The sequence below is a fragment of the Octopus sinensis genome, linkage group LG30 (assembly GCF_006345805.1).
Source record: "Octopus sinensis linkage group LG30, ASM634580v1, whole genome shotgun sequence".
Classification (NCBI taxonomy): domain Eukaryota; kingdom Metazoa; phylum Mollusca; class Cephalopoda; order Octopoda; family Octopodidae; genus Octopus; species Octopus sinensis.
The window spans coordinates 12425223-12449567 of NC_043026.1; the positions used below are offsets into that span (position 1 = coordinate 12425223).

General features: G+C 38.5%; 2 protein-coding genes across 2 annotated transcripts in view; one reads left to right on the forward strand and one right to left on the reverse strand.

The window, feature by feature from the left end:
• Nucleotides 1–9330, reverse strand: part of LOC115226676 (zinc finger protein 239-like) — a 29822-nt gene extending 20492 nt beyond the window's left edge. The window contains exons 1-3 of the mRNA XM_036515338.1: nt 8645–9330; nt 6522–7538; nt 3783–3849 (exon numbers count right to left, since the gene is read on the reverse strand). Coding sequence (XP_036371231.1) covers nt 3783–3849; nt 6522–6878 — 424 coding nt within the window. The 5' untranslated portion in view covers nt 6879–7538; nt 8645–9330. The remainder of the gene's footprint in view (nt 1–3782; nt 3850–6521; nt 7539–8644) is intronic.
• A 26-nt stretch (nt 9331–9356) lies between these two features.
• LOC118768512 (zinc finger protein OZF-like) lies at nt 9357–24038 on the forward strand. Its single transcript, XM_036515163.1, has 4 exons — nt 9357–9481; nt 11035–12094; nt 19718–20346; nt 23962–24038. The coding sequence occupies exons 2-4, from the start codon at nt 11412–11414 to the stop codon at nt 24036–24038; spliced, it is 1389 nt and encodes a 462-aa protein (XP_036371056.1). The 5' UTR covers nt 9357–9481; nt 11035–11411.
• Nucleotides 24039–24345: the final 307 nt, after the last annotated feature.

Sequence of the window (24345 nt, forward strand, 5' to 3'; positions counted from 1 at the left end):
CGGTTTGAACGGCAGTTTTTTAGAATAATTTCCACGTAACTAAACACTTTTAAACTTCGTATACTGGTAGAATGTGTTTATAGAACATCTTTTTCTCTTGGCTTTATTGAGAAAATTCTATAGTTTGTAAGATATTTGGGATCGTTTCGGTTTGAACGGCAGTTTTTTTAAATGATTTCCACGTAACTAAACACTTTTAAACTTCGTATACTGGTAGAATGTGTTTATAGAACATCTTTTTCTCTTGGCTTTATTGAGAAAATTCTATAGTTTGTAAGATATTTGGGATCGTATCGGTTTGAACGGCAGTTTTTTAGAATAATTTCCACGTAACTAAACACTTTTAAACTTCGTATACTGGTAGAATGTGTTTATAAAACATCTTTTTCTCTTGGTTTTATTGAGAAAATTCTATAGTTTGTAAGATATTTGGGATCGTATCGGTTTGAACGGCAGTTTTTTAGAATAATTTCCACGTAACTAAACACTTTTAAACTTCGTATACTGGTAGAATATGTTTATAAAACATCTTTTTCTCTTGGCTTTATTGAGAAAATTCTATAGTTTGTAAGATATTTGGGATCTTTTCGGTTTGAACGGCAGTTTTTTAGAATAATTTCCACGTAACTAAACACTTTTAAACTTCGTATACTGGTAGAATGTGTTTATAAAACATCTTTTTCTCTTGGCTTTATTGAGAAAATTCTATAGTTTGTAAGATATTTGGGATCTTTTCGGTTTGAACGGCAGTTTTTTAAAATGATTTCCACGTAACTAAATACGTTTAAACTTCGTATACTGGTAGAATGTGTTTATAAAACATCTTTTTCTCTTGGTTTTATTGAGAAAATTCTATAGTTTGTAAGATATTTGGGATCTTTTCGGTTTGAACGGCAGTTTTTTAAAATAATTTCCACGTAACTAAACACGTTTAAACTTCGTATACTGGTAGAATGTGTTTATAAAACATCTTTTTCTCTTGGTTTTATTGAGAAAATTCTATAGTTTGTAAGATATTTGGGATCTTTTCGGTTTGAACGGCAGTTTTTTAAAATAATTTCCACGTAACTAAACACGTTTAAACTTCGTATACTGGTAGAATGTGTTTATAAAACATCTTTTTCTCTTGGTTTTATTGAGAAAATTCTATAGTTTGTAAGATATTTGGGATCTTTTCGGTTTGAACGGCAGTTTTTTAAAATGATTTCCACGTAACTAAACACGTTAAACTTCGTATACTGGTAGAATGTGTTTATAAAACATCTTTTTCTCTTGGTTTTATTGAGAAAATTCTATAGTTTGTAAGATATTTGGGATCTTTTCGGTTTGAACGGCAGTTTTTTAAAATAATTTCCACGTAACTAAACACGTTTAAACTTCGTATACTGGTAGAATGTGTTTATAAAACATCTTTTTCTCTAGGTTTTATTGAGAAAATTCTATAGTTTGTAAGATATTGGGATCTTTTCGGTTTGAACGGCAGCAGTTTTTTAAAATAATTTCCACGTAACTAAACACGTTTAAACTTCGTATACTGGTAGAATGTGTTTATAAAACATCTTTTTCTCTTGGTTTTATTGAGAAAATTCTATAGTTTGTAAGATATTTGGGATCTTTTCGGTTTGAACGGCAGTTTTTTAAAATGATTTCCACGTAACTAAACACTTTTAAACTTCGTATACTGGTAGAATGTGTTTATAGAACATCTTTTTCTCTTGGCTTTATTGAGAAAATTCTATAGTTTGTAAGATATTTGGGATCTTTTCGGTTTGAACGGCAGTTTTTTAAAATGATTTCCACGTAACTAAACACTTTTAAACTTCGTATACTGGTAGAATGTGTTTATAAAACATCTTTTTCTCTTGGTTTTATTGAGAAAATTCTATAGTTTGTAAGATATTTGGGATCTTTTCGGTTTGAACGGCAGTTTTTTAGAATAATTTCCACGTAACTAAACACTTTTAAACTTCGTATACTGGTAGAATGTGTTTATAGAACATCTTTTTCTCTTGGCTTTATTGAGAAAATTCTATAGTTTGTAAGATATTTGGGATCTTTTCGGTTTGAACGGCAGTTTTTTAAAATGATTTCCACGTAACTAAACACGTTTAAACTTCGTATACTGGTAGAATGTGTTTATAGAACATCTTTTTCTCTTGGCTTTATTGAGAAAATTCTATAGTTTGTAAGATATTTGGGATCTTTTCGGTTTGAACGGCAGTTTTTTAAAATGATTTCCACGTAACTAAACACGTTTAAACTTCGTATACTGGTAGAATGTGTTTATAAAACATCTTTTTCTCTTGGTTTTATTGAGAAAATTCTATAGTTTGTAAGATATTTGGGATCTTTTCGGTTTGAACGGCAGTTTTTTAAAATAATTTCCACGTAACTAAACACGTTTAAACTTCGTATACTGGTAGAATGTGTTTATAAAACATCTTTTTCTCTTGGTTTTATTGAGAAAATTCTATAGTTTGTAAGATATTTGGGATCTTTTCGGTTTGAACGGCAGTTTTTTAAAATGATTTCCACGTAACTAAACACTTTTAAACTTCGTATACTGGTAGAATGTGTTTATAAAACATCTTTTTCTCTTGGCTTTATTGAGAAAATTCTATAGTTTATGAGATATTTGTTGTTGTTTTTTCTTCAATTTCTGCAATTTCAACCAATCAATGATGTCTATTGAGTTGAAAACATTCTGTGCCGTATGAATAGGTACCTCGTTTAAGAAACAGATTGGGTTTATTTACATTTGTGAAGTAAAAAAGATACCCTTCCCCCCACCCCTAAAACAGATTGAAATGCAATAGATCGATAATAGGGTCATAATTATGGGTGACAATTTCATATGACACCGCTAGAAAAAACTCCCGTTCAAACGGAAAAGATCCAAATTTTCCAGTCTGATACATTTTAATAAAAAGCACTTTGTCCACCTTTGCCTTCTGAGTTCAAATTCCTTCCTAATTTGTTAACTTTTGAGTTCCATCCTTCTCATTCTCAAAAGTATATTCAAATAAGTAGGGTTTCTTTTTAGAACTGGAGGATATACCCCCAACTTGACCAAATGCTAACCTCTGACAAATATAAAGTGCAAACCATGTTGGAATAGTGTTGTTATTAAAACAGTACTGTGAAGGCGCATGGCTCAGTGGTTAGAGCGTTGAGCTTACAATCGTGAGGTTGTGAGCTCGAATCCCGGACCGGGCTGCGTGTTGTGTTCTTGAGCAAGACTCTTTATTTCACGTTGCTCCAGTTCACTCAGCTGTAGAAATGAGCTGTATCGGTCCCTTTGCTTTTCCCTTGGATAACATCAGTGGCATGGAGAGGAGAGGCTGGTATGCATGGGCGACTGCTGGTCTTCCATAAACAACCTTGCTCGGACTTGTGCCTGGGAGGGTAACTTTCTAGGTGCAATCACACGGTCATTCGTGACCGAAGGGGGTCTCAGAACTGTCACTGTTACACCTCATCCAAATGCTCACGCACAAACATGCCATAACCACTAGACATGGAGAGGAATTACAACCCTGTTTCGTGGTCTGCTACCACAACAGCTCCTTTATAGGGTCCAGTTAGCTCAAGACATCATCAAAAGATCCCCAAAAAGTACTGGGGTCAATTCAGTTGACTTAAAAATTCTCCAAGGTGGTGCTCCAGTATGGTCGCAGTCTAATGACTGAAACAAGTAAAAGATAAAAAGATCAAAGATATCATGTTAGAAGGTTGAACTTTTTTCCCTGTTTCAATATGTTTATTGTTACATACATTCTCACCTGTATGAATGTTTTTGTGAGTAGCCAAGTGATCATTTCGAGAGAATGATTTACCACAGATATCACAGTGATATTGCTTCTCTCCTGTATGGATATGTTTGTGTTTATTTAAGTCATCCCCGAAAGGATGAAAGGTAAAGTCGACCTCGGCGGAATTTGAACTCAGAACGTAACGGCAGACGAAATACCTATTTCACAGAAGCCTTTTGACATTGATAGAATTATTCTTGTATATGAACGGAGATAAACATGGTTAATTGTCTGTTCAGAGCAATGCTGCTCAACCAGGGTCCAAGTAAGACTTCTGGGGGTCATCACAAGCAAAATGGTAAATTAGGGATCCACAGTAGTTTATTAAGGGTCCATGTGGAGGCACATGGCCTAGTGGTTAGAGCAGCGGACTCGTGGTCGAGGGATTGTGGGTTCGAATCTCAGACCGAGCGATGTGTGTGTTTATGAGCGAAACACCTAAGCTCCACGTGGCTCCGGCAGAAGGTAATGGCGAACTTCTGCTGACTCTTTCGCCATAAATTTCTCTCTCTCTTTCCTCCTGCATCTTGCAGCTCACCTGCGATGGACCGGCGTCCCGTCCAGGTGGGGAACCTATACGCCAAGAAACCGGGAAACCGACCCTTATTAGCCAGGCATGGCTCGAGAAGGAACAAAACAATATAATCCATCATTGTCGTGGAGACACATGGCCTAGTGGTTAGAGCAGCGGACTCGCGGTCGAGGGATCGTGGGTTCGAATCTCAGACCGGGGCGATGTGTGTGTTTATGAGCGAAACACCTAAGCTCCATGTGGCTCCGGCAGAAGGTAATGGCGAACTTCTGCTGACTCTTTCGCCACGACTTTCTCTCACTCTTTCCTCCTGCATCTTGCAGCTCACCTGCAACGGACTGGCGTCCTGTCCAGGTGGGGAACCTATACGCCAAGGAAACTGGGAACCCGGCCCTATGAGCCAGGCATGGCTCGAGAAGGAACAAACAAAAGGTCCATGAAAAAATTTTGCTTTAGATATATTTATTACAAGCAGCAGTTAGGTTTCTTTCTCTGGTGTTTTACAAAGCTCAACCTATACATGTAAATGCATGAAAAACAAAACAGGATATTTGAAAGGAGCATCTATAAAACAAGTTTTTAAACACTGAATGGCTATTAGGGCCCACCAGAATAAAACAGTAATCAAAGGGGTCCATAGATAAAAAATGGTTGAGAGCCCCTGCTTTAGATGTATGTATTGGTATGTATTGCAAGAAACAGCTGGGTTTCTTTCTCTGAACATTTTACAAAGTTCACCCTACACAAGTTCATCATCATCGTTTAACGTCCGTTCTCCATGCTAGCATGGGTTGGACGGTTCGACCGGGGATCTGGGAAGCCAGAAGGCTGCACCAGGCTCCAGTCTTATCTGGCAATGTTTCTACAGCTGGATGCCCTTCCTAACGCCAACCACTCTGTGAGTGTAGTGGGTGCTTTTTACGTGCCACCCGCGGCTGGCAACGGCCACGGTCGGATTGGTGCTTTTTATGTGCCACCGGCACGGAAGCCAGATGAGGTGGCACTGGCTTTGGCCACGATTCGGATGGTGCTTTTTAAGTTAATGTGGGAAAAACAAAATAGGAAATTTGAAAGAAATTTCTATAAAGCTAGTTTTTAACTTGTGTCGGTGGCACATAAAAACACCATCCGAGCGTGGCCATCTGCCAGCCTCGTCTGGCACCTGTGTCGGTGGCACATAAAAAACACCATCCGAGCGTGGCTGTTCGCCAGCGTCATCTGGCACCTGTGTCGGTGGCACATAAAATCACCCACTACACTTTCGGAGTGGTTGGCGTTAGGAAGGGCATCCAGCTGTAGAAACACTGCCAGATCAGACTGGAGCCTGGTGCAGCCTTCGGGCTCCCCAGACCCCAGTTGAACCGTCCAACCCATGCTAGCATGGAAAGCGGACGTTAAATGATGATGATGATGATGATGATGAATAGCTTTGAGGGTCCACCAGAATAAAATAGCAATCAAAGGGGGGTCCATAGATAAAAAATGGTTGAGAACCCCTGCTTTAGATGTATGTATTGGTATGTATTGCAAGAAACAGCTGGGTTTCTTTCTCTAACATTTTACATAGATCAACCTACACAAATGAATGTTTGAAAAACAAAATAGGAATTTTGGAAGAAGTTTCTATAAAACACGTTTTTAAACACTGAATGGCTATGAGGGTCCACCTGAATAAAATAGCAATCAAAAGGGTCCATAGATAAAAAAAACGGTTGAGAACCCCTGGTTTGGAGAGAAATGATTTATTACAGACATCACAGTTAAGTGGGTTTCCTGTCATGAATGCCCTTGTGCTTAATTAAGTCATTGTTTCGAGAAAAGCATTTATTGCAAATATCACATTGATAGGGTTTCTCTCCCGTATGAATGAGTTTGTGTTTGGTTAAATTGCCTATTTGTGAGAATGATTTCCCACAGATGTCACAGTCATGTGGCTTCTCTCCTGTGTGAATGCGAATGTGCTTGGTTAACGTACTTCCATCAGAAAAAGATTTACCACAGATATCGCAGCGATATGGTTTCTCTCCCGTATGAATACGCTTGTGTTTAATTAAGGTACTTCCTTCAGAGAATGATTTACCACAGATATTACAGTGATAAGGTTTCTCTCCTGTATGAATGTTCTTGTGAGTAGCCAGGTGATCATTTCGAGAGAAGGATTTACCACAGATATCACAATGATATGGTTTCTCTCCTGTGTGAGTATGTTTGTGTATATTTAAGTGATCGTTTCGAGAGAAAGATTTACCACAGATATCACAGTGATATTGCTTCTCTCCTGTGTGGATACGTTTGTGTTTATTTAAGTCATGATTTTGAGAGAAGGACTTACCACAAATATCACAATGATATGGTTTCTCTCCTGTATGTGTACGTTTATGAGCAGTGAGGGTACGTTTTCGAGAGAAGGATTTTTTACAGACATCACAGCAGTATAATACTTTACCTGTATCTTTTGACGTCTCCTCTGTACAGTCCGTCTTTTTAGACTGTGTCTTACATTTAGCACCGTCCTCACCCAATTCGTTTTCCATAATTTCTCACAAAATACAAGCTTTTCTTTGTTAGTCAAACAAATATAAATTCAGCTATATATCATCAATTCTAAAGTTATTCAATGTATTAAGAACTTGCATATCCTTTCATAGTCCTTGTATAATTAGAAGGCAGTATCATCCAAACATTTAGCACCGTCCTCACCCAATTCGTTTTCCATAATTTCTCACAAAATACAAGCTTTTCTTTGTTAGTCAAACAAATATAAATTCAGCTATATATCATCAATTCTAAAGTTATTCAATGTATTGAGAACTTGCATATCCTTTCATAGTCCTTGTATAATTAGAAGGCAGGATCATCCAAACATTAACGAACAGAAATTTTGCTCATTATCTCTGTGTTAGATAAGTTAAGTTAGTTAAGTTAATTTTTTGGCTCAAAAAGCAAAAAGCAAGGCCATGTAGGGGGACATGGAGTTATGTACAGGGAGGGTGCTCATGCCATTTCTGGTCAAGAGAGACTTTGAACCGACTTTTTAGTCTTCATAAAATATATAGTAATTCTATCATAATTCTACATGAACAAGGTTATATCTCTTTGGTGTAAATAAATTCTTTTAGTCTTTGAACGATAATGGATATCATGATTCGTTGAAAGTCAAAAATTATTCTTTAACTCTGATGTCATTTGGTTTTCTGGAATAAAAGAGAAACGGTGTAAAACAATCGCGGATACTTAAAAAAAAAAATGAAGATTTAACAGTGGAAATTTGACATCTTTGATGATAATTATATTGATAAATAAGGCAATGAGCTGGTAGAAACATTAGCATGCTGGGTAAAATGCTTAGCGGTATTTCTGAGTTCAAATTCCGCCGAGGTCGACTTTGCCTTTCATCCTTTCGGGGTCAAAGTAAGTACCAGTTGAGCACTGGGGTTGATGTAATTGACTTACCTGCCTCCCCCAAAATTGCTGGCTTTGTGCTAAAATTTGAAAACAATATTTATTCAGAATAAGGTGGTGAGTTACACAGGAGCCATTAAAACAACAGTTACTCAAGAAATCAGTTTTATCAAATACTGCAGGGGCTCTTTAGAGGTAGGGGATAATTTCTTCTACCTAGGAGACCAAATTAGTAATGAGGGAGGATGTATAGAGAGTGTAATAGCTAGAACAAGGATAAAATGGAGAAAATACAGAGAGCTTTTATCTCTGTTGGCAGTGCCTTGAACGAATCTCTTTAAAAATCACAGACTACTGTCTTAAAAAAAAACTAGAAAAGGCAACTTATTCTTAAACCAATTAAATGGTAAAATATTAATCACACTGTTATTCCCTAATTTTATCCAATAATTACATCGACACCAGTGCGTAGCTGGTACTTATTTAATCGTCACCGAAAGGATGAAAGGCAAAGTCGACCTCGGCGGAATTTGAACTCAGAACGTAACGGCAGACGAAATACCTATTTCTTTATTAACAACAAGGGGCTAAACACAGAGGGGACAAACAAGGACAGACATAGGTATTAAGTCGATTACATCGAGTCCCAGTGCGTAACTGGTACTTAATTTATCGACCCCCGAAAGGATGAAAGACAAAGTCGACCTCGGCGGAATTTGAACTCAGAACGTAACGGCAGACGAAATATACCGCTAAGCATTTTGCCCGGGCTGCTAACGATTCTGCCAGCTCGTCGCCTAATGTATTACCATTGACAAAGCGGGGGGACCCAATATTTTTGTTTTATAGTAAAATACAACTGCTTATAAAAATAATAATATAAAAATAATATACTTACTCGGCATAAATTAACAACAGTGTAGAATTATATATATATATATCATTCAGACATTAATTGCATAAGTTGGGACAAAATTAATTATATATTCTTTTCCAGTTCTCAAATTGGAGATCTGACCGTTTAGAGCGATCAGTATACTTATAGAGATAATTATAAGAATTTATATTTGATATAAGAATAATTACTCAGGATATAACCTCAACCGTTTTATATACACCCACAAACTCCAATTAAAGACAGCATACGGGAAAATAGATTTACCTTACCGGTGCCTACCCACAATTTTCTACATTGATAAATAATTCCGAAAGGGAATAGATGGTTTCATAAATCAGGGTATGCTTAATATATGCTTAATATATGTTGGTTTCTGTGTTGATTATCGTGTGCAAGCATTGTTTCGATATCAGATGGACAGTGATTTGTGTGTATTTTACAAAGAACTGCTATTGATAGCGAATTTAGTTTAATTCAACATCCGATCTCCTAACTTCCCTTCTGGCAGTCTGATACAATTCCCTGCTACCACCGTTCTTCCAGTTGTTCCAAGCTTGTATCTCTTTTTCTCTAATAGCCCTGTCTACAACATTGTTCCACCACCGTGTCATTGGGTGGGTCTTGAACTCCAAACCGTGAGCTTTGCAAAGCGAACTGTGAAAGTAAAAGAAACCGAAACAGGAGCAAGGGAGATGACTCCCATGTTAGCCCCTACTCTTCTCCGATTCACTGCGATCCTGCACTTCCTGTCTCCATCTTTACCGTTCCCTTCGAACATAACATTATTTGTTTCCTACAAATTCGTTCTTCCACCTTTTTATATTCAACATTCTCAAGGTATTCTAATTATATTCAACTAATTTCTTTTTCTACACTTCCTGCTTTTCTTTTAAATATTGATCTTTACATTTCGGGGCTGTTTTCTAAGGGTTTCTATCTCTTCAACCACCTCCTAGAGCAGTGTTTATTGACCTGTGGACCCCTTTTTAGCTGACGAACCCCACCATAATCATTCGATGTATAAAAACTCAGTGTTTATTGACCTGTGGACCCCTTTTTAGCTGACGAACCCCACCATAATCATTCGATGTATAAAAACTCAGTGTTTCTTTACCTGTGGACCCCTTTTTAGCTGACGAACCCCACCATAATCATTCGATGTATAAAAACTCAGTGTTTATTGACCTGTGGACCCCTTTTTAGCTGACGAACCCCACCATAATCATTCGATGTATAAAAACTCAGTGTTTCTTTACCTGTGGACCCCTTTTTAGCTGACGAACCCCACCATAATCATTCGATGTTTAAAAACTCAGTGTTTCTTTACCTGTGGACCCCTTTTTAGCTGACGAACCCCACCATAATCATTCGATGTATAAAAACTCAATGTTTCTTTACCTGTGGACCCCTTTTTAGCTGACGAACCCCACCATAATCATTCGATGTTTAAAAACTCAGTGTTTCTTTACCTGTGGACCCCTTTTTTGCCGACGAACCCCACCATAATCATTCGATGTATAAAAACTAGTTTTATAGATACTTATTTCAAAATTCCTATTTTATTTAACGTTAAAGAAACTTGTTTCTTCCAAAATAAATACATCTAAAACAGAACCTTTTCATGGACCCTTAATACACTACAGCAGGTCCCTGGTTTACTGTTTTGTTTGCGTAGATCCACAAAACCCCTTTTATGGACCCTAGTTGAGAACCGTTGACCTAGAGGTTCCATACCTTTTGTAAAATAATAGAAATTATTTATGTCTTCAAATACGAGAATATTAATGCTTCTTCATTATTATCCTATACTAGCAGTATCGCCCGGCGTTGCTCAGGTTTGTTTCGACCCTTTAGAATTGGAAGTTTTGAAAAGTAAAAATTTTGCATCGTGTAGCTTGTTATTCTCTTTAAGTGAACATTTTTCTGGTTGAAATACACCGAAAAATGGCGACAGAGCAGTAAAAAAATCGGGATCTTTATAGAAAAAAGGCACCTTTTTGATGTAAATAATTTTTGATGTTAACATGGTCCGATTTGAATTTTTTCTTCTATGGAATGAACAAGCCGCCTTCTATCATAGTCTCAATTTTGGTCAACTTGCGCTGCAGAGTCTCTGCTGAGGACAATTCAGACCCACTAAAGCCCGAATACATTTTCTCTAACCCGCTGCCAAGCGGCACGGAAATCATGTCCAACTAACAAAACAGGAAACCAGTAACTGAATCAATGCATGCACAGTAACCGGAAGCAAGATTCTTACCACATGACCATGTCTGCACTTATTATAGATTATTATTATAAAAATGTAAAATTTTCACTACTGAATCTCAATTTTTTTTTTTTTTTTGTAATAATCTGCTATAGTTTATACTGTTTCTATGCTATTTCAGAAGACCAAGTGAAATTGGAATTCAAGAATAATTTTTTACTTCAAATGTAATCACCAATATTCTTCATCTTTAAAGACCAAAGGAAGTTGCTATGCAGAACACATATAACTTCATATATATAAATCTGTGGTGAATTTGCTTTGAAATATTTCCCCCTGACGAAGACTGTCAAAAATTTCTTTACTTTACTATCTGGAATATGATCACACTGATTTCAAGTTCTAATTAAATTTAGAATACAACAGAGTTTAATATGTCTTCAGATCCTGATTAAGGTCACAGCTGAAGTAATTAGAGCTGAATTAATTTCAATTAGGGATTTCAAAAAATAAATAAAAAGGAAAGCATTTGTATATTGATGTAATAGAATACGAGTAATGGAAAATAAGTTGTGTGAGGATAATGTTGAATGTAAATCACAATCTAAAAGAAATGATTTTCTTGATGAGATACCGAAAGATATAGAAAAAAAATCGTACCACTGTGACATCTGTGAAAAGTCATTCACTCGAAAAGATAGCCTCACCATTCACAAACGCATTCATACAGGAGATAAACCATATCACTGTGATATCTGTGGTAAGGCGTTCTCGCAGACGGGTAGTTTGACTACACACAAACGCGTCCATACATGTGAAAAACCATATCACTGTGATATCTGTGGTAAATCATTCTCTGAAGGAACTCACTTAACTAAACACAAACGCATTCATACAGGAGAGAAGCCATACCACTGTGATACCTGTGGTAAGTCATTCGCTCTCAGTGGTAATTTAACTACTCACAAACGTATTCATACTGAAGAGAGACCATATCAGTGTGATATCTGTGGTAAATCATTTTCAAATGGCAGCACTTTAGCAAAACATAAGCACATTCATGCAGAAGAAAAACCATATCACTGTAGCATCTGTGGTAAATCCTTCTCTCAAACAGGTAGCTTAACCACACACATACGTATTCACACAGGAGAGAAACCATATCCCTGCGATATTTGTGGTAAATCATTCTCTCAAAATGACAACTTGACTAAACACAAACGTATTCATACAGGAGAGAAACTTTTTCACTGTGATATGTGCATCAAATCATTCTCACGAAATGACCATTTAACTAGACACATGCTCATTCATACAGGAGAAAAACCATTTTATTGTGAAATCTGTGGTAAATCATTCTCTCAAAGAGGGCACTTAACTATACACAAGTATATTCATACAGAAGAGAAACAGAGTGATTGATATCTGTGTTAAACCTTTATCTTTAAAAAGAAAAGACAATTTATGGATCTTTTCGGTTTGAACGGCAGTTTTTTCTAGCGGTGTCATATGAAATTGTCACCCATAATTATGACCCTAGTATCGATCTATTGCATTTCAATCTGTTTTAGGGTATCTTTTCTTTTCTTCACAAATGTAAATAAACCCAATCTATTTCTTAAACGAGGGACATATTCATATTGCCCAGAATATTTTTTACCTCAATAGACGTCAGTAATTGGTTGAAATTGCAGAAATTGAAAAAAAAAAAAACAAATATTTTACAAACTATAGCATTTTCTCAATAAAGCCAAGAGAAAAAAGATGTTTTATAAACACATTCTACCAGTATACGAAGTTTAAAATTTTTTAGTTACCTAGAAATTATGTTAAAAACTGCCATTCAAACCAAAAAGATCCCAATTTATTACGTGTGTTCATACAAAAAGTATCTCTATCAATATGTAAATGATATGTAACAATAAATGTATTCACACAGGAAAGTATAGCCATGTGATAACAACCTCATATTAGTATACTTATACTGGGGACAAAATTTATGGATCTTTTCAGTTTGAACAGCAGTTTTTAACATAATTTCTAGGTAACTAAAAAATTTTAAACTTCGTATACTGGTAGAATGTGTTTATAAAACATCTTTTTCTCTTGGCTTTATTGAAAAAATTCTATAGTTTGTAAAATATTTGTTGTTTTTTTCTCTTCGATTTCTTCAATTTCAACCAATCACTGAGGTCCAATGAGGTAAACAACATTCTGTGCCGTATGAATATGTCCCTCGTTTAAGAAACAGATTGGGTTTATTTACATTTCTGAAGAAAAAAAGATACCCTTCCCTCCACCCCTAACCCTAAAACAGATTGAAATGCAATAGATCGATACTAGGGTCATAATTATGGGTGACAATTTCATATGACACCGCTAGAAAAAACTGCCGTTCGAAACGTAAAAATCCAAATTTTCCAGTCTGATACATTTTAATAAAAAGCACTTTGTCCACCTTTGCCTTCTGAGTTCAAATTCCTTCCTAATTTGTTAACTTTTGAGTTCCATCCTTCTCATTTTCATAAGTATATTCAAATAAGTAGAGTTTCTTTTTAGAACTGGAGGATATACCCCCAACTTGACCAAATGCTAACCTCTGACAAATATAAAGTGCAAACCATGTTGGAATAGCGTTGTTATTAAAACAGTACAGTTACTGTTACTTACTTACTTTACTTTTTTGTTTAACGTCCGTTTTCCATGCTAGCATGGGTTGGACGGTTCAACTGGGGTCTGGGAAACCAGATGGCTGCGCCAGGCTCCAGTCTGATCTGGCAGTGTTTCTACAGCCTGATGCCCTTCCTAACGCCAACCACTCCAAGATTGTAGTGGGTGCTTTTTATGTGGCACCTGCACAGGTGCCAGACGAGGCTGGCAAACAGCCACGATCAGGTGTTGCTTTTTATGTGCCACTGGCACGGCGGCCAGACGGGGCTGGCAACAGCCACAATCAGATGGTGCTTTTTATGTGCCACCGGCACAGAGGCCAGTCTGGGCAGCACTGGCAACATTCGGATGGTTCTCTTACGTACCACCGGCACTGGTATCACAGCTACAATTTCCATTGATGTTGAACGATTTTGATTTTCACTTGCCTCAACAGGTCTTCACAAGTAGAGTTTGTGTCACAAGAAGGAAAGGTATGCATAAGTGGGCTGGCTACGTCCCAGGTAGAGGCCACGGGTTATGGTCTCACTTGTCCTGCCGGGTCTTCCCACGCACAGCATGGTCTCGGTCTCTGGTCATTTCCTCGGTGAGACCTAAAGTTCACCTCATCCAAATGCTCACACACAAACATGCCATAACCACTAGACATGGAGAGGAATTACAACCGTGTTTCGTGGTCTGCTACCACAACAGCTCCTTTATAGGATCCAGTTAGCTCAAGACATCATCAGGAGGAACCATGTTCGATTTCGGCCCCTACTCCTCTACCGTTTTGACGTGGCGGGGACCCCCTCCTTTCGGAAGTGTCTTCAGCTCTGGTGTTGGGTGTATGTCTTCTTTCTTCTTCTTTCTTCTCTTCCCTGGCCTCTTCAATGTATCGTCAGCGAGTGTCAGCCAGTGACTGACTGACTTGTCAAATTTTTCCCTTTAAATACCTGCTGCTAGGCTCCAGCAGGCAGCCACAGCAAGTTGTCACATGACACTGTCTCACCTTAACTGACTAGTGAAGGTGCGTAGTTTTAGCCCGTGCTTTTTCTAAACGACCGTCACCTGACAGGCAGTCCCAGCAAGTTGTTATGTGACACTGTCTCACCTTAACTGACAAGTGAAGGCGCGTATTATTTCTTCTCCCTGCATCTTCTACTAAAGCTTTTTCTAACTCTATAATATAACAACCCACTTTATACCACCATCCTAGTTTGCCATACATCATGTACATTTACTCTGCTCAACGTACCTCTTAGCCACTCATCAAACACTTTGCTCAATCTTTTATTATCGTAACTGCAACTGTCTGGTATTCCCTCTCTCTTTACTCTCTTTTATTAGTTTCAGTCATTTGACTGTGGCCATGCTGGAGCACCGCCTTTAGTTGAGCAAATCGACCCCCAGGACTTATTCTTTGTAAGCCTAGTACTTATTCTATCGGTCTCTTTTGCCAAACCTCTAAGTTACAGGGACGTAAACACACCAGCATCGGTTGTCAAGCGATGTTGGTGGGGACAAACACAAACATATACACACACATATACATATACATATATACGACGGGCTTCTTTCAGTTTCCGTCTACCAAATCCAATCACAAGGTTTTGGTCGGCCTAAGGCTATAGTAGAAGACTAAGGTGCCACGCAGTGGGACTGAACCCGGAACCATATGGTTCATAAGCAAGCTACTTACCACACAGCCTCTCTGAAAAAAAAAAAACTTTTAAAGGTTACAAAACCCTGTCCGAGATGATGGCCTGCAGGGCTTCTGAAGTGATGAAGTGTGAACAGTGAATAGTCATCACTTCATGTACTTCTGGTAATCATCATCATCATCGTTTAACGTCCATTTTCCATGCGAGCACAGGTTGGGCGGTTCGTCTAGGGTCTGGGAAGCCAGGAGGCTGCACCAGGCTCCAGTCTGATCTGGCAATGTTTCTACGGCTGGATGCCCTTCCTAACGCCAACCACTCCGTGAGTGTAGTGGGTGCTTTTTACATGCCAGGCGAAGCTGGCAACGGCCACGATCAATTGGTGCTTTTTACGTACCACCGGCACGGGCCAGTCAAGGTGGCGCTGGCATCGACCACGTACGGATGGTGCTTTTTAACCCTTTTATGTTTAAGCCGGCCATATCCGGCCCAAATATCCTGCATGTTTTACATTCAAACTGGCCATATCCAGCCCCTCACACCTAACCTACATTGACATTCTAAGATTAAACTATCACACCATTGAAACTTCAAAGCTATAAGATAATGTATGATTAATTGAAAATAATTTGAGTGTAAAAAGTATTACATTTAACAGATTAATCTGAACAGTAAAGGGTTAAAGTTATGTATGTATGTGTGTGTGCATGTGAAAGTGTATATATTCGTGTGTGTGTTATTTCCCCCTCAACTTCATGTGTGTTTGCTGATTGTAAACAAAGGCCTCACTATTCACACAAACAGTCTCATATGTGAGGTATACTTGCCATCTCAATATGGCTAACCACTAAGGGTGGGTGTTACTGTAGCTTTTAGCCCCAGGAGAACATCGTCTCCAGCTGGCTTTAGGCACACTTTCTATGCCCTTATAGTATTTGCAAAGAGAGGTCATCCCTCCCTCGTCAACCTAAGTGATACGCACGGACTGCAGTTTCTAGGTATTGACCTGTCGTCGGCGTACGATAATCACCGGTTTTCGACGAAGGGAGACCCAATGCAAATCCTTATAACGTTTTTCCAGTAACTTTTCGTCACTGATCTCGAAAAACTGTCTGCAAGCAATAATAAATCTCTGAACGAGATGTAAACAGTAACCGCTTGACAACGTAAAGTATACTAGCCATCTCAATATGGCTAACCACTAAAGGTGGGTGTTACTGTAGCTTTTAGCCCCAGGAGATCATCGTCTCCTGCTGGCTTTAGGCACACTTTCTGTGCTCTTATGGTATTTGCAAAGGGAGGTCTCATATGATTATAGTCCAATACGAAAGCATGTTCGGGTTGCATGATCTTCATAACGTAATTACAGATTATTGTAATATTTACAATAATCTGTCATATTTACAATAAACTGTCAGCAAAGAGAAAAAGTGGTGGTGAGGGAATAGAGGAGCAGTTGTTTCCCTTACATATGTGAAGGATTTAACGTGCATGCGCAGTAGTGATTTCCTCTCTTCGTTCTTTCACCGCGGCTCGCTAATATTTCTTCTTCTTTTTACATTTTAATTTGACTACTTAACTATTTTAAAGCATATTTATTTTCCAATCGAATAATTATTTTCATGACAATATTCTCAACCCCTGTAAAATAATATAATATGGCTGTGTGGTAAGAAACTTGCTTTCCAACCGCACGCTTCCGGGTTCGGTCCCACCACCTGGCACCTCGGGTAAGTATCGTCTACTTATTGTTTCGGGGCCTTGTGAGTGGATTTGATAGACGGAAACTGAAAGAAGAGCGTTGTGTGGGTTCTACTTAAGAAGAGTGGTCCCGGTGCGCGCGCATCCGCGCTGGCTAGTCGTGACTAGTCGATCCTTTGTGTTTTATTTACTTTGCTAGGTAGTCGTTGTAGGATCAACTAGTCACGACTAGCTGGCGCGAGTGCGCGCACCGGGACCACTCTTTTTAAGTTGTACCCGTTGTGTGTTTGTGTGTATATATATATATATAGGTACTACTTGAGAACAGTGGTCTCGGTGCGCGTACTCGCGCACCCGCGCCAGCTAGTCATGACTAGTCGATCCTTACTTTGTGTTTTTGTGTTTTATTTACTTTGCTAGGTAGTCGTTGTAGGATCGACTACTTACGACTAGCTAGCGCGGATGCGCGCACCGGGACCACTATTCGCTAGTAGTACCATATATATATTGTACCATAACTGCCAAGTCTGTTTCTTTACATTTGAAGAAAAAGATCATCACTTTCCGAAAAGGGTTTTTTTTTATATATGTTGGGTTAGGGGTGGGGGAAAAGGGTGTCTTTTTTTTTCTTCAGAAATGTAAACAAACCCACGTGGGTTTATAATTGGCAGTTATGGTACTTGTACCGAAAGATCGCCCAATTTTGTCTATATATATATACCCTATAGTATATATATCATTTCTTTTTCTTTCAGAATGCCTGATGACATTGAAGTTAAGGAACATACCTCATCAATATTTATAAAAGCACCCACTACACTCACGGAGTGGTTGGCGTTAGGAAGGGCATCCAGCTGTAGAAACATTGCCAGGTAAGACCGGAGCCTGGTGCAGCCTTCTTGCTTCCCAGATCCCTGGTCGAACCGTCCAACCCATGCTGGCATGGAGAACGGACGTTAAACGATGATGATGATTGTCCTTTGAAAATTACAGGAAGATGTTTTAGACTTGCTTGTATGAATTAAAGGTAGAATTATTATGAAATGTTTTCTCTGACTGGAGATTCTTAGCAACATTTCTCTACTTCACTATCTGGAATGTCTAGATAATGATTTTTGTATTCCAATTAACTTTGGAATACAAAAGAGTTAGCAGCATCTCGGATGAAGAAAATCACAGTTGATGGCTGAATAAAATTTGTCAGGAATAAAATTTAAAGATGAAAATCAGCATTTGTCTATTGCAGTGCTTTTCAACATTTTTGCTGGAGCGGAACCCCAAGGAAACATTCCACTGGCTCGAGGAGCCCCTGTGCAATAATTTAATAGTCTTATGCACACATATCTGCACAGGAGAATTAAAAATTACTGCCGATTTTAGCAGTTTTGGTAACTTCTTGCGGAACCCCTGGACTGTACTGGCGGAACCCTGGTTGAAAACCACTGAGTTAGACACAGTCAGTTAGACACTAGTTAGACCAGTGCTTTTCAATCTTTTTGCTGGAGTGGAACCCCAAGGAAACATTCCACTGGCTCAAGGAACCCCTGTGCAATAGTTTAATAGTCTTATGCACACATATCTGCACAGGAGACTTAAAAATTACTGTCGATTTTAGCAGTTTTGTAACTTCTTGCGGAACCCTGGTTGAAAACCACTGAGTTAGACACAGTCAGTTAGACACTAGTTAGACCAGTGCTTTTCAAACTTTTTGCTGGAGCGGAACCCCAAGGAAACATTCCACTGGCTCGAGGAACCCCTGTGCAATAATTTAATAGTCTTATGCACACATATCTGCACAGGAGAATTTAAAATTACTGTCGATTTTAGCAGTTTTGTAACTTCTTGCAGAACCCCTGGACTGTACTGGCGAAACCCTGGTTGAAAACCACTGGTCTATTGTAATCAGAAAAGGAAAAATATGGAAAATGAATTATATAATAAGAAAGTTAAGTGTAAATCGCAGCCTCAAGGGATTAATTTTATTGATGAGAGATCAAAAGATATAGAAAGACCATCACACCACTGTGATATCTGTAAAAAGTCATTCTCCCGGAAAGGTAACCTTACAGTACACATACGTATTCACACAGGAGAGAGGCCGTTTTGCTGTGACATCTGTGGACGATCTTTTTCTGGGAGCAGTGACTTAACTAAACACAAACGAAGTCATACAGGAGAGAAGCCATATCACTGTGATATCTGTGGAAAATTATTTGCTCACAAAAGTAGTTTGACTGTACACAAATATGTTCATACTGGAGAGAAACCATATCACTGTGATATCTGTGGCAGCTCCTTCTCACAAAGTAATTACTTAACTAAACACAAACGCACTCATACAGGAGAGAAGCCTTATCAGTGTGATGTCTGTGATAAAACATTCTCTCTGAAATGTAACTTAACTACTCACAAATTCATTCATTCAGGTGAGAAGCCCTATCAGTGTGATATCTGTAATAAATCATTCACTCTAAATGCTACCTTAACAACCCACAAATACATTCATACAGGTGAGAAACCATATCACTGTGATATCTGTGGTAAATCATTCTCTGTAAGTGGCAACGTAACTATACATAAACGTATTCATACAGGAGAGAAACCATATCACTGTGATATCTGTGGGAAATCATTCACTGAAAGTAGTAAATTAACTAAACACAAACGTATCCATACAGAAGAGAAACCTTATCAGTGTGATATCTGTGGTAAATCATTCTCTCAGAATAATCATTTAACCAGACACAAATACACTCACACGGGGGAGAAGCCATATCAGTGTGGTACCTGTGGGAAATCATTCACTGTGAAAGCGGGCCTAACTAATCACGAACTTATTCATACAGGCAGAATACCATATCACTGCGATATCTGTGGTAAATCATTCTTTCACAATTGTGACTTGATTATACACAAACGCATTCATACAGGAGAGAAGCCGTATCAGTGTGATATCTGTGGTAAATCATTTTCTTTAAGTGGTCACTTAACTCGGCACAAAAATACTCACACAGGAGAGAAAACATTTCGCTGTGATATCTGTGGTAAATCCTTCTCCGAGAAAGGTTACATAATTAAGCACAAGCGTATTCATACAGGAGAGAAACCATATCACTGTGATATCTGTGGTCGATCGTTTTCTGAAGGGAGTAGCTTGACTAAACACAGACGTATTCATACAGGAGAGAAGCCGTATCGCTGTGACATCTGTGGTAAATCATTTGCTCAGAAAGCACGCTTGACCACCCATAAACGCACTCATACCGGCGAGAAACCTCATAACTGTGATATCTGTGGGAGATCATTCTCTCGAACAGATCTTTTATCTTCTCATAGACGTATCCATACAGGAGAGAAACTATATTACTGTGATATCTGTGGTAAATCATTCTGTTTAAGTCAACACTTGACCCTACACAAACGCATTCATACAGGTGAGAAACCATATCATTGTAATATCTGTGGTAAATCTTTCCTTCAAAGTAATCACTTAACTAAACACAAACGGATTCATACAGGGGAGAAGCCTTTCCACTGTGATGTCTGTGGTAAATCATTCTCTCAAAACGATTCCTTAACTGCACACAAACGCATTCATACAGGAGAAAAACCATATCCTTGTGATATTTGTAGTAAATCTTTCTCTCAGAGAGCACACTTAGCTAGACATATCTCCAATCATATACAAAAGTAAATGTAACAATGTGAAAAGTCATTTGATGAGAGAAATATCTTGTATAGCAATACATGTACTTACACAAGAAAGACATTATATAACAGCCTGTGGTAACACCTTCAAACTTTAAAAATATATAACGGGAAGGTTTACGAAAATAAACAAAAGACGAAGGCAGGTGGAGTACAAACAAACAAATGTATTAGTATGGCGCTCAGGAATAGAAATAGAAAAAGTCTTTTACGTTTCGAGCCTACGCTCTTCGACAGAAAGTTACACAGAAAAGAAACAAGGAGAGAAAAAAATGCGTGTAGGAGTTAACAGTCCAATATATATATATATATATAACGGGAAGGTTTACGAAAACAAACAAAAGACGAAGGCAGGTGGAGTACAAACAAACAAATGTATTAGTATGGCGCTCAGGAATAGAAATAGAAAAAGTCTTTTATGTTTCGAGCCTACGCTCTTCGACAGAAAGATACACAGAAAAAAAACAAGGAGAGAAAACAATGCGTGTAGGAGCTAGTGTTTAAAAATATATACATTGTTATACACGACATAACTTCCTATTTTGATAGTGTTGATTAAAAATCATTCTCTTAGAATACTCATAGGTATCTCATACAACATTTTGTGGAATAAGTTACTCTTGATTTATTCGATATTGTGGGTAAATAGCTGAGAAATGTTTCATCATATGTCAGTGATAACATCAGTGATGAAAGAACTTTAACAAAAAAACTATAATAGTATTCGATTCACTTCAACATTTAAGTTTAATTTGTCAAAATATCTTCGTCGCTTTAAGACCGCGACCTAGTTAAGTGGTCACTTAACTAGACACAAAAATATTCATACAGGAGAGAAAACATTTCGTTGTGATATCTGTGGTAAATCCTTCTCCGAGAAGGGTTACATAATTAAGCACAAACGTATTCATACAGGAGATAACCATATCACTGTGAGCACGGATTTTTGTCAGTGAACAGGTCGCGGTCTTAAAGCAACGAAAATATTTTGACAAATTAAACTTAAATGTTGAAGTGAATCGAACGGCTTTTGTGTGTTTCTTAAATGGCTTATAAACACCTTCCACGCTGCAATTGTTTTCGTTTCAGCACACGATCTCAGATCAAACCACTTGCTATGCAAGTACATCTCCGTAATATATATATATATATATACAGATGCAGCACGGATTTTTGTCAGTGAACAGGTCGCGGTCTTAAAGCGACGAAAATATTTTGACAAATTAAACTTAAATGTTGAAGTGAATCGAACGGCTTTTGTGTGTTTCTTAAATGGCTTATAAACACCTTCCACGCTGCAATTGCTTTCGTTTCAGCACATGATCTCAGATCAAATCACTTGCTATGCAAGTACATCTCCGTAATATAATAGTATTAATAAAGCTGAAGTGAAAACCAGATATATAGTGTGTGTATTTATTTGGCAAAATACAATAATCCCCACGTATAACAATGTGTTTGTGTATGTGTGTGCTGGTGTCACATAAAGGGACCCAGTACATTCTGTAAAGTGGTTGGTATTAGGAAGGGCATCCAGCTGTAGAAACCAAGCTAAACCAGAGTGGAACCTGGTACAGCTGTCTGTTTTGCTGGCATGGAATCAGACATGAAATGATGATATATATGTGTGCGTGCTGCTTACCAGCCACATGGTTCTGGGTTCAGTTCCACTGTGTGACACCTTGGGCAAGTATCTTGCAGGAGTGGCTGTGTGGTAAGTAGCTTGTTTACCAACCACATGGTTCCGGGTTCAGTCCCACTGCATGGCACCTTGGGCAAGTGTCTTCTACTATAGCCTCAGGTCGGCCAAAGCCTTATGAGTGGATTTGGTAGACGGAAACTGAAAGAAGCCCGTCGTATATATATATATATGCGTGTTTGTGTGTCTGTGTTTGTCCCCCTAGCATTGCTTGACAACCGAAGCTGGTGTGTTTATGTCCCCGTTAGTTAGCGGTTCGGCAAAAGAGACCGATAGAATAAGTACTGGGCTTACAAAAAGAATAAGTCCTGGGGTCGAGTTGCTCGATTAAAAGGCGGTGCTCCAGCATGGCTGCAGTCAGATGACTGAAACAAGTAAAAGAGTATAGCCTCAGACCGACCAAAGCCTTGTGAGTAGATTTGGTAGATGGAAAGTGAAAGAATCCCATTGTGTGTGTGTATATATATGTATGTTTGTGCGTCTGTGTTTGTCCCCCCAACATCGCTTGTCAACCACAAGTAATGGCTTGACCTCACTATACACAAACGTATTCATACAGGAGAAGAGCCATATCAGTGTGACATTTGTGGCAAATCATTTTCTCAAACTGGCAATTTAACAACTCATAAATTTATTCATGCAGGAAATAAACCATATCCCTGTGATGTGTGTGGTAAAGCGTTTTCTGCAAATTGTGACCTCACTTTACACAAACGTATTCATACAGGAGAAAACCCATTTCACTGTGATATCTGTGGTAAATCATTCTTTCTGAAAATACTTATTTCTTTACTACCCACAAGGGGCTAAACACAGAGAAGACAAACGGATTAAGTCGATTATATCGACCCCAGTGCGTAACTGGTACTTAATTTATAGACCACGAAAGGATGAAAGGTAAAGTCGACCTCGGCAGAATTTGAACTCAGAACTTTGTGGCAGTTGAAATACCTATTTCTTTACTACCCACAAGGGGCTAAACACAGAGAGGACAAACAAGGACAGACAATCGGATTAAGTCGATTATATCGACCCCAGTGCGTAACTGGTACTTAATTTATAGACCACATAAGGATGAAAGGTAAAGTCGACCTCGGCGGAATTTGAACTCAGAACGTAGCGGCAGACAAAATACTGCTAAGCAGTTCACCCGGTGCGCTAACGTGTCTGCCAGCTCGCTGCCTTTTCTCTGAATATACTGTCTTAACTAAGCATAAACGTATTCATACAGGAGAGAAGCCTTATCAGTGTGATGTCTGTGGTAAGTCATTCTCTGGAAGTAGCGATTTAACTAGGTACAAGCGTATTCATACAGCAAAGTAACTATACAGCAGGAGTGGCTGTGTGGTAAGTAGCTTGCTTACCAACCACATGGTTCCGGGTTCAGTCCTACTGTGTGGCATCTTGGGCAAGTGTCTTCTGCTATAGCCCCGGGCCGACCAATGCCTTGTGAGTGGATTTGGTAGACGGAAACTGAAAGAAGCCCGTCATATATATGTATATATATATATATATATATATATATATATATATATATATATATATATATATATGCGTGTGTGTCTTTCTTTCTGTTTCTTGTTCCCGACTTCCTACGCAACTGCTGAGCCTGGATGTGCATTCGTCCATCCGTCAATGCTCTCGGTGTCGGGGGTTGACCTGCTTTCTGTTCTGCGGGTCTTACGAATAGCAAAGGACCATGTTTTGGACGTCTCCCACTACTGGGACGAAGACCGCTTCGCTCAACAGCAACAGCAGCAGTTATAATGACATAATCTTTTACTTGTTTCAGTCATTTGAGTGCAGCCATGCTGGAGCACCGCCTTTAGTCGAGCAAATCGACCCCGGGACTTATTCTTTGTAAGCCCAGTTCTTCTTTTATCGGTCACTTTTGCCGAACCGCTAAGTTACGAGGACATAAACACACCAGCATCGGTTGTCAAGCAATGCTAGGGGGACAAACAGACACACAAACGCATATATATATATATATATATATATATATATATACATATATACGACAGGCTTCTTTCAGTTTCCGTCTACCAAATCCACTCACAAGGCATTGGTTGGC

Excerpts from the sequence above, each read along its gene's own strand:
- LOC118768512 (XM_036515163.1), top strand. The coding sequence starts at position 11,412 with ATGGAAAATAAGTTGTGTGAGGATAATGTTGAATGTAAATCACAATCT. Across the intron at positions 12,095-19,717 it reads CGTATTCATACAGGAGAGAA|ACCATATCACTGCGATATCT; the intron begins ACTTTTTCACTG and ends TACAGGCAGAAT. Across the intron at positions 20,347-23,961 it reads TGGTAAATCTTTCCTTCAAA|CAAAGGACCATGTTTTGGAC; the intron begins GTAATCACTTAA and ends TCTTACGAATAG.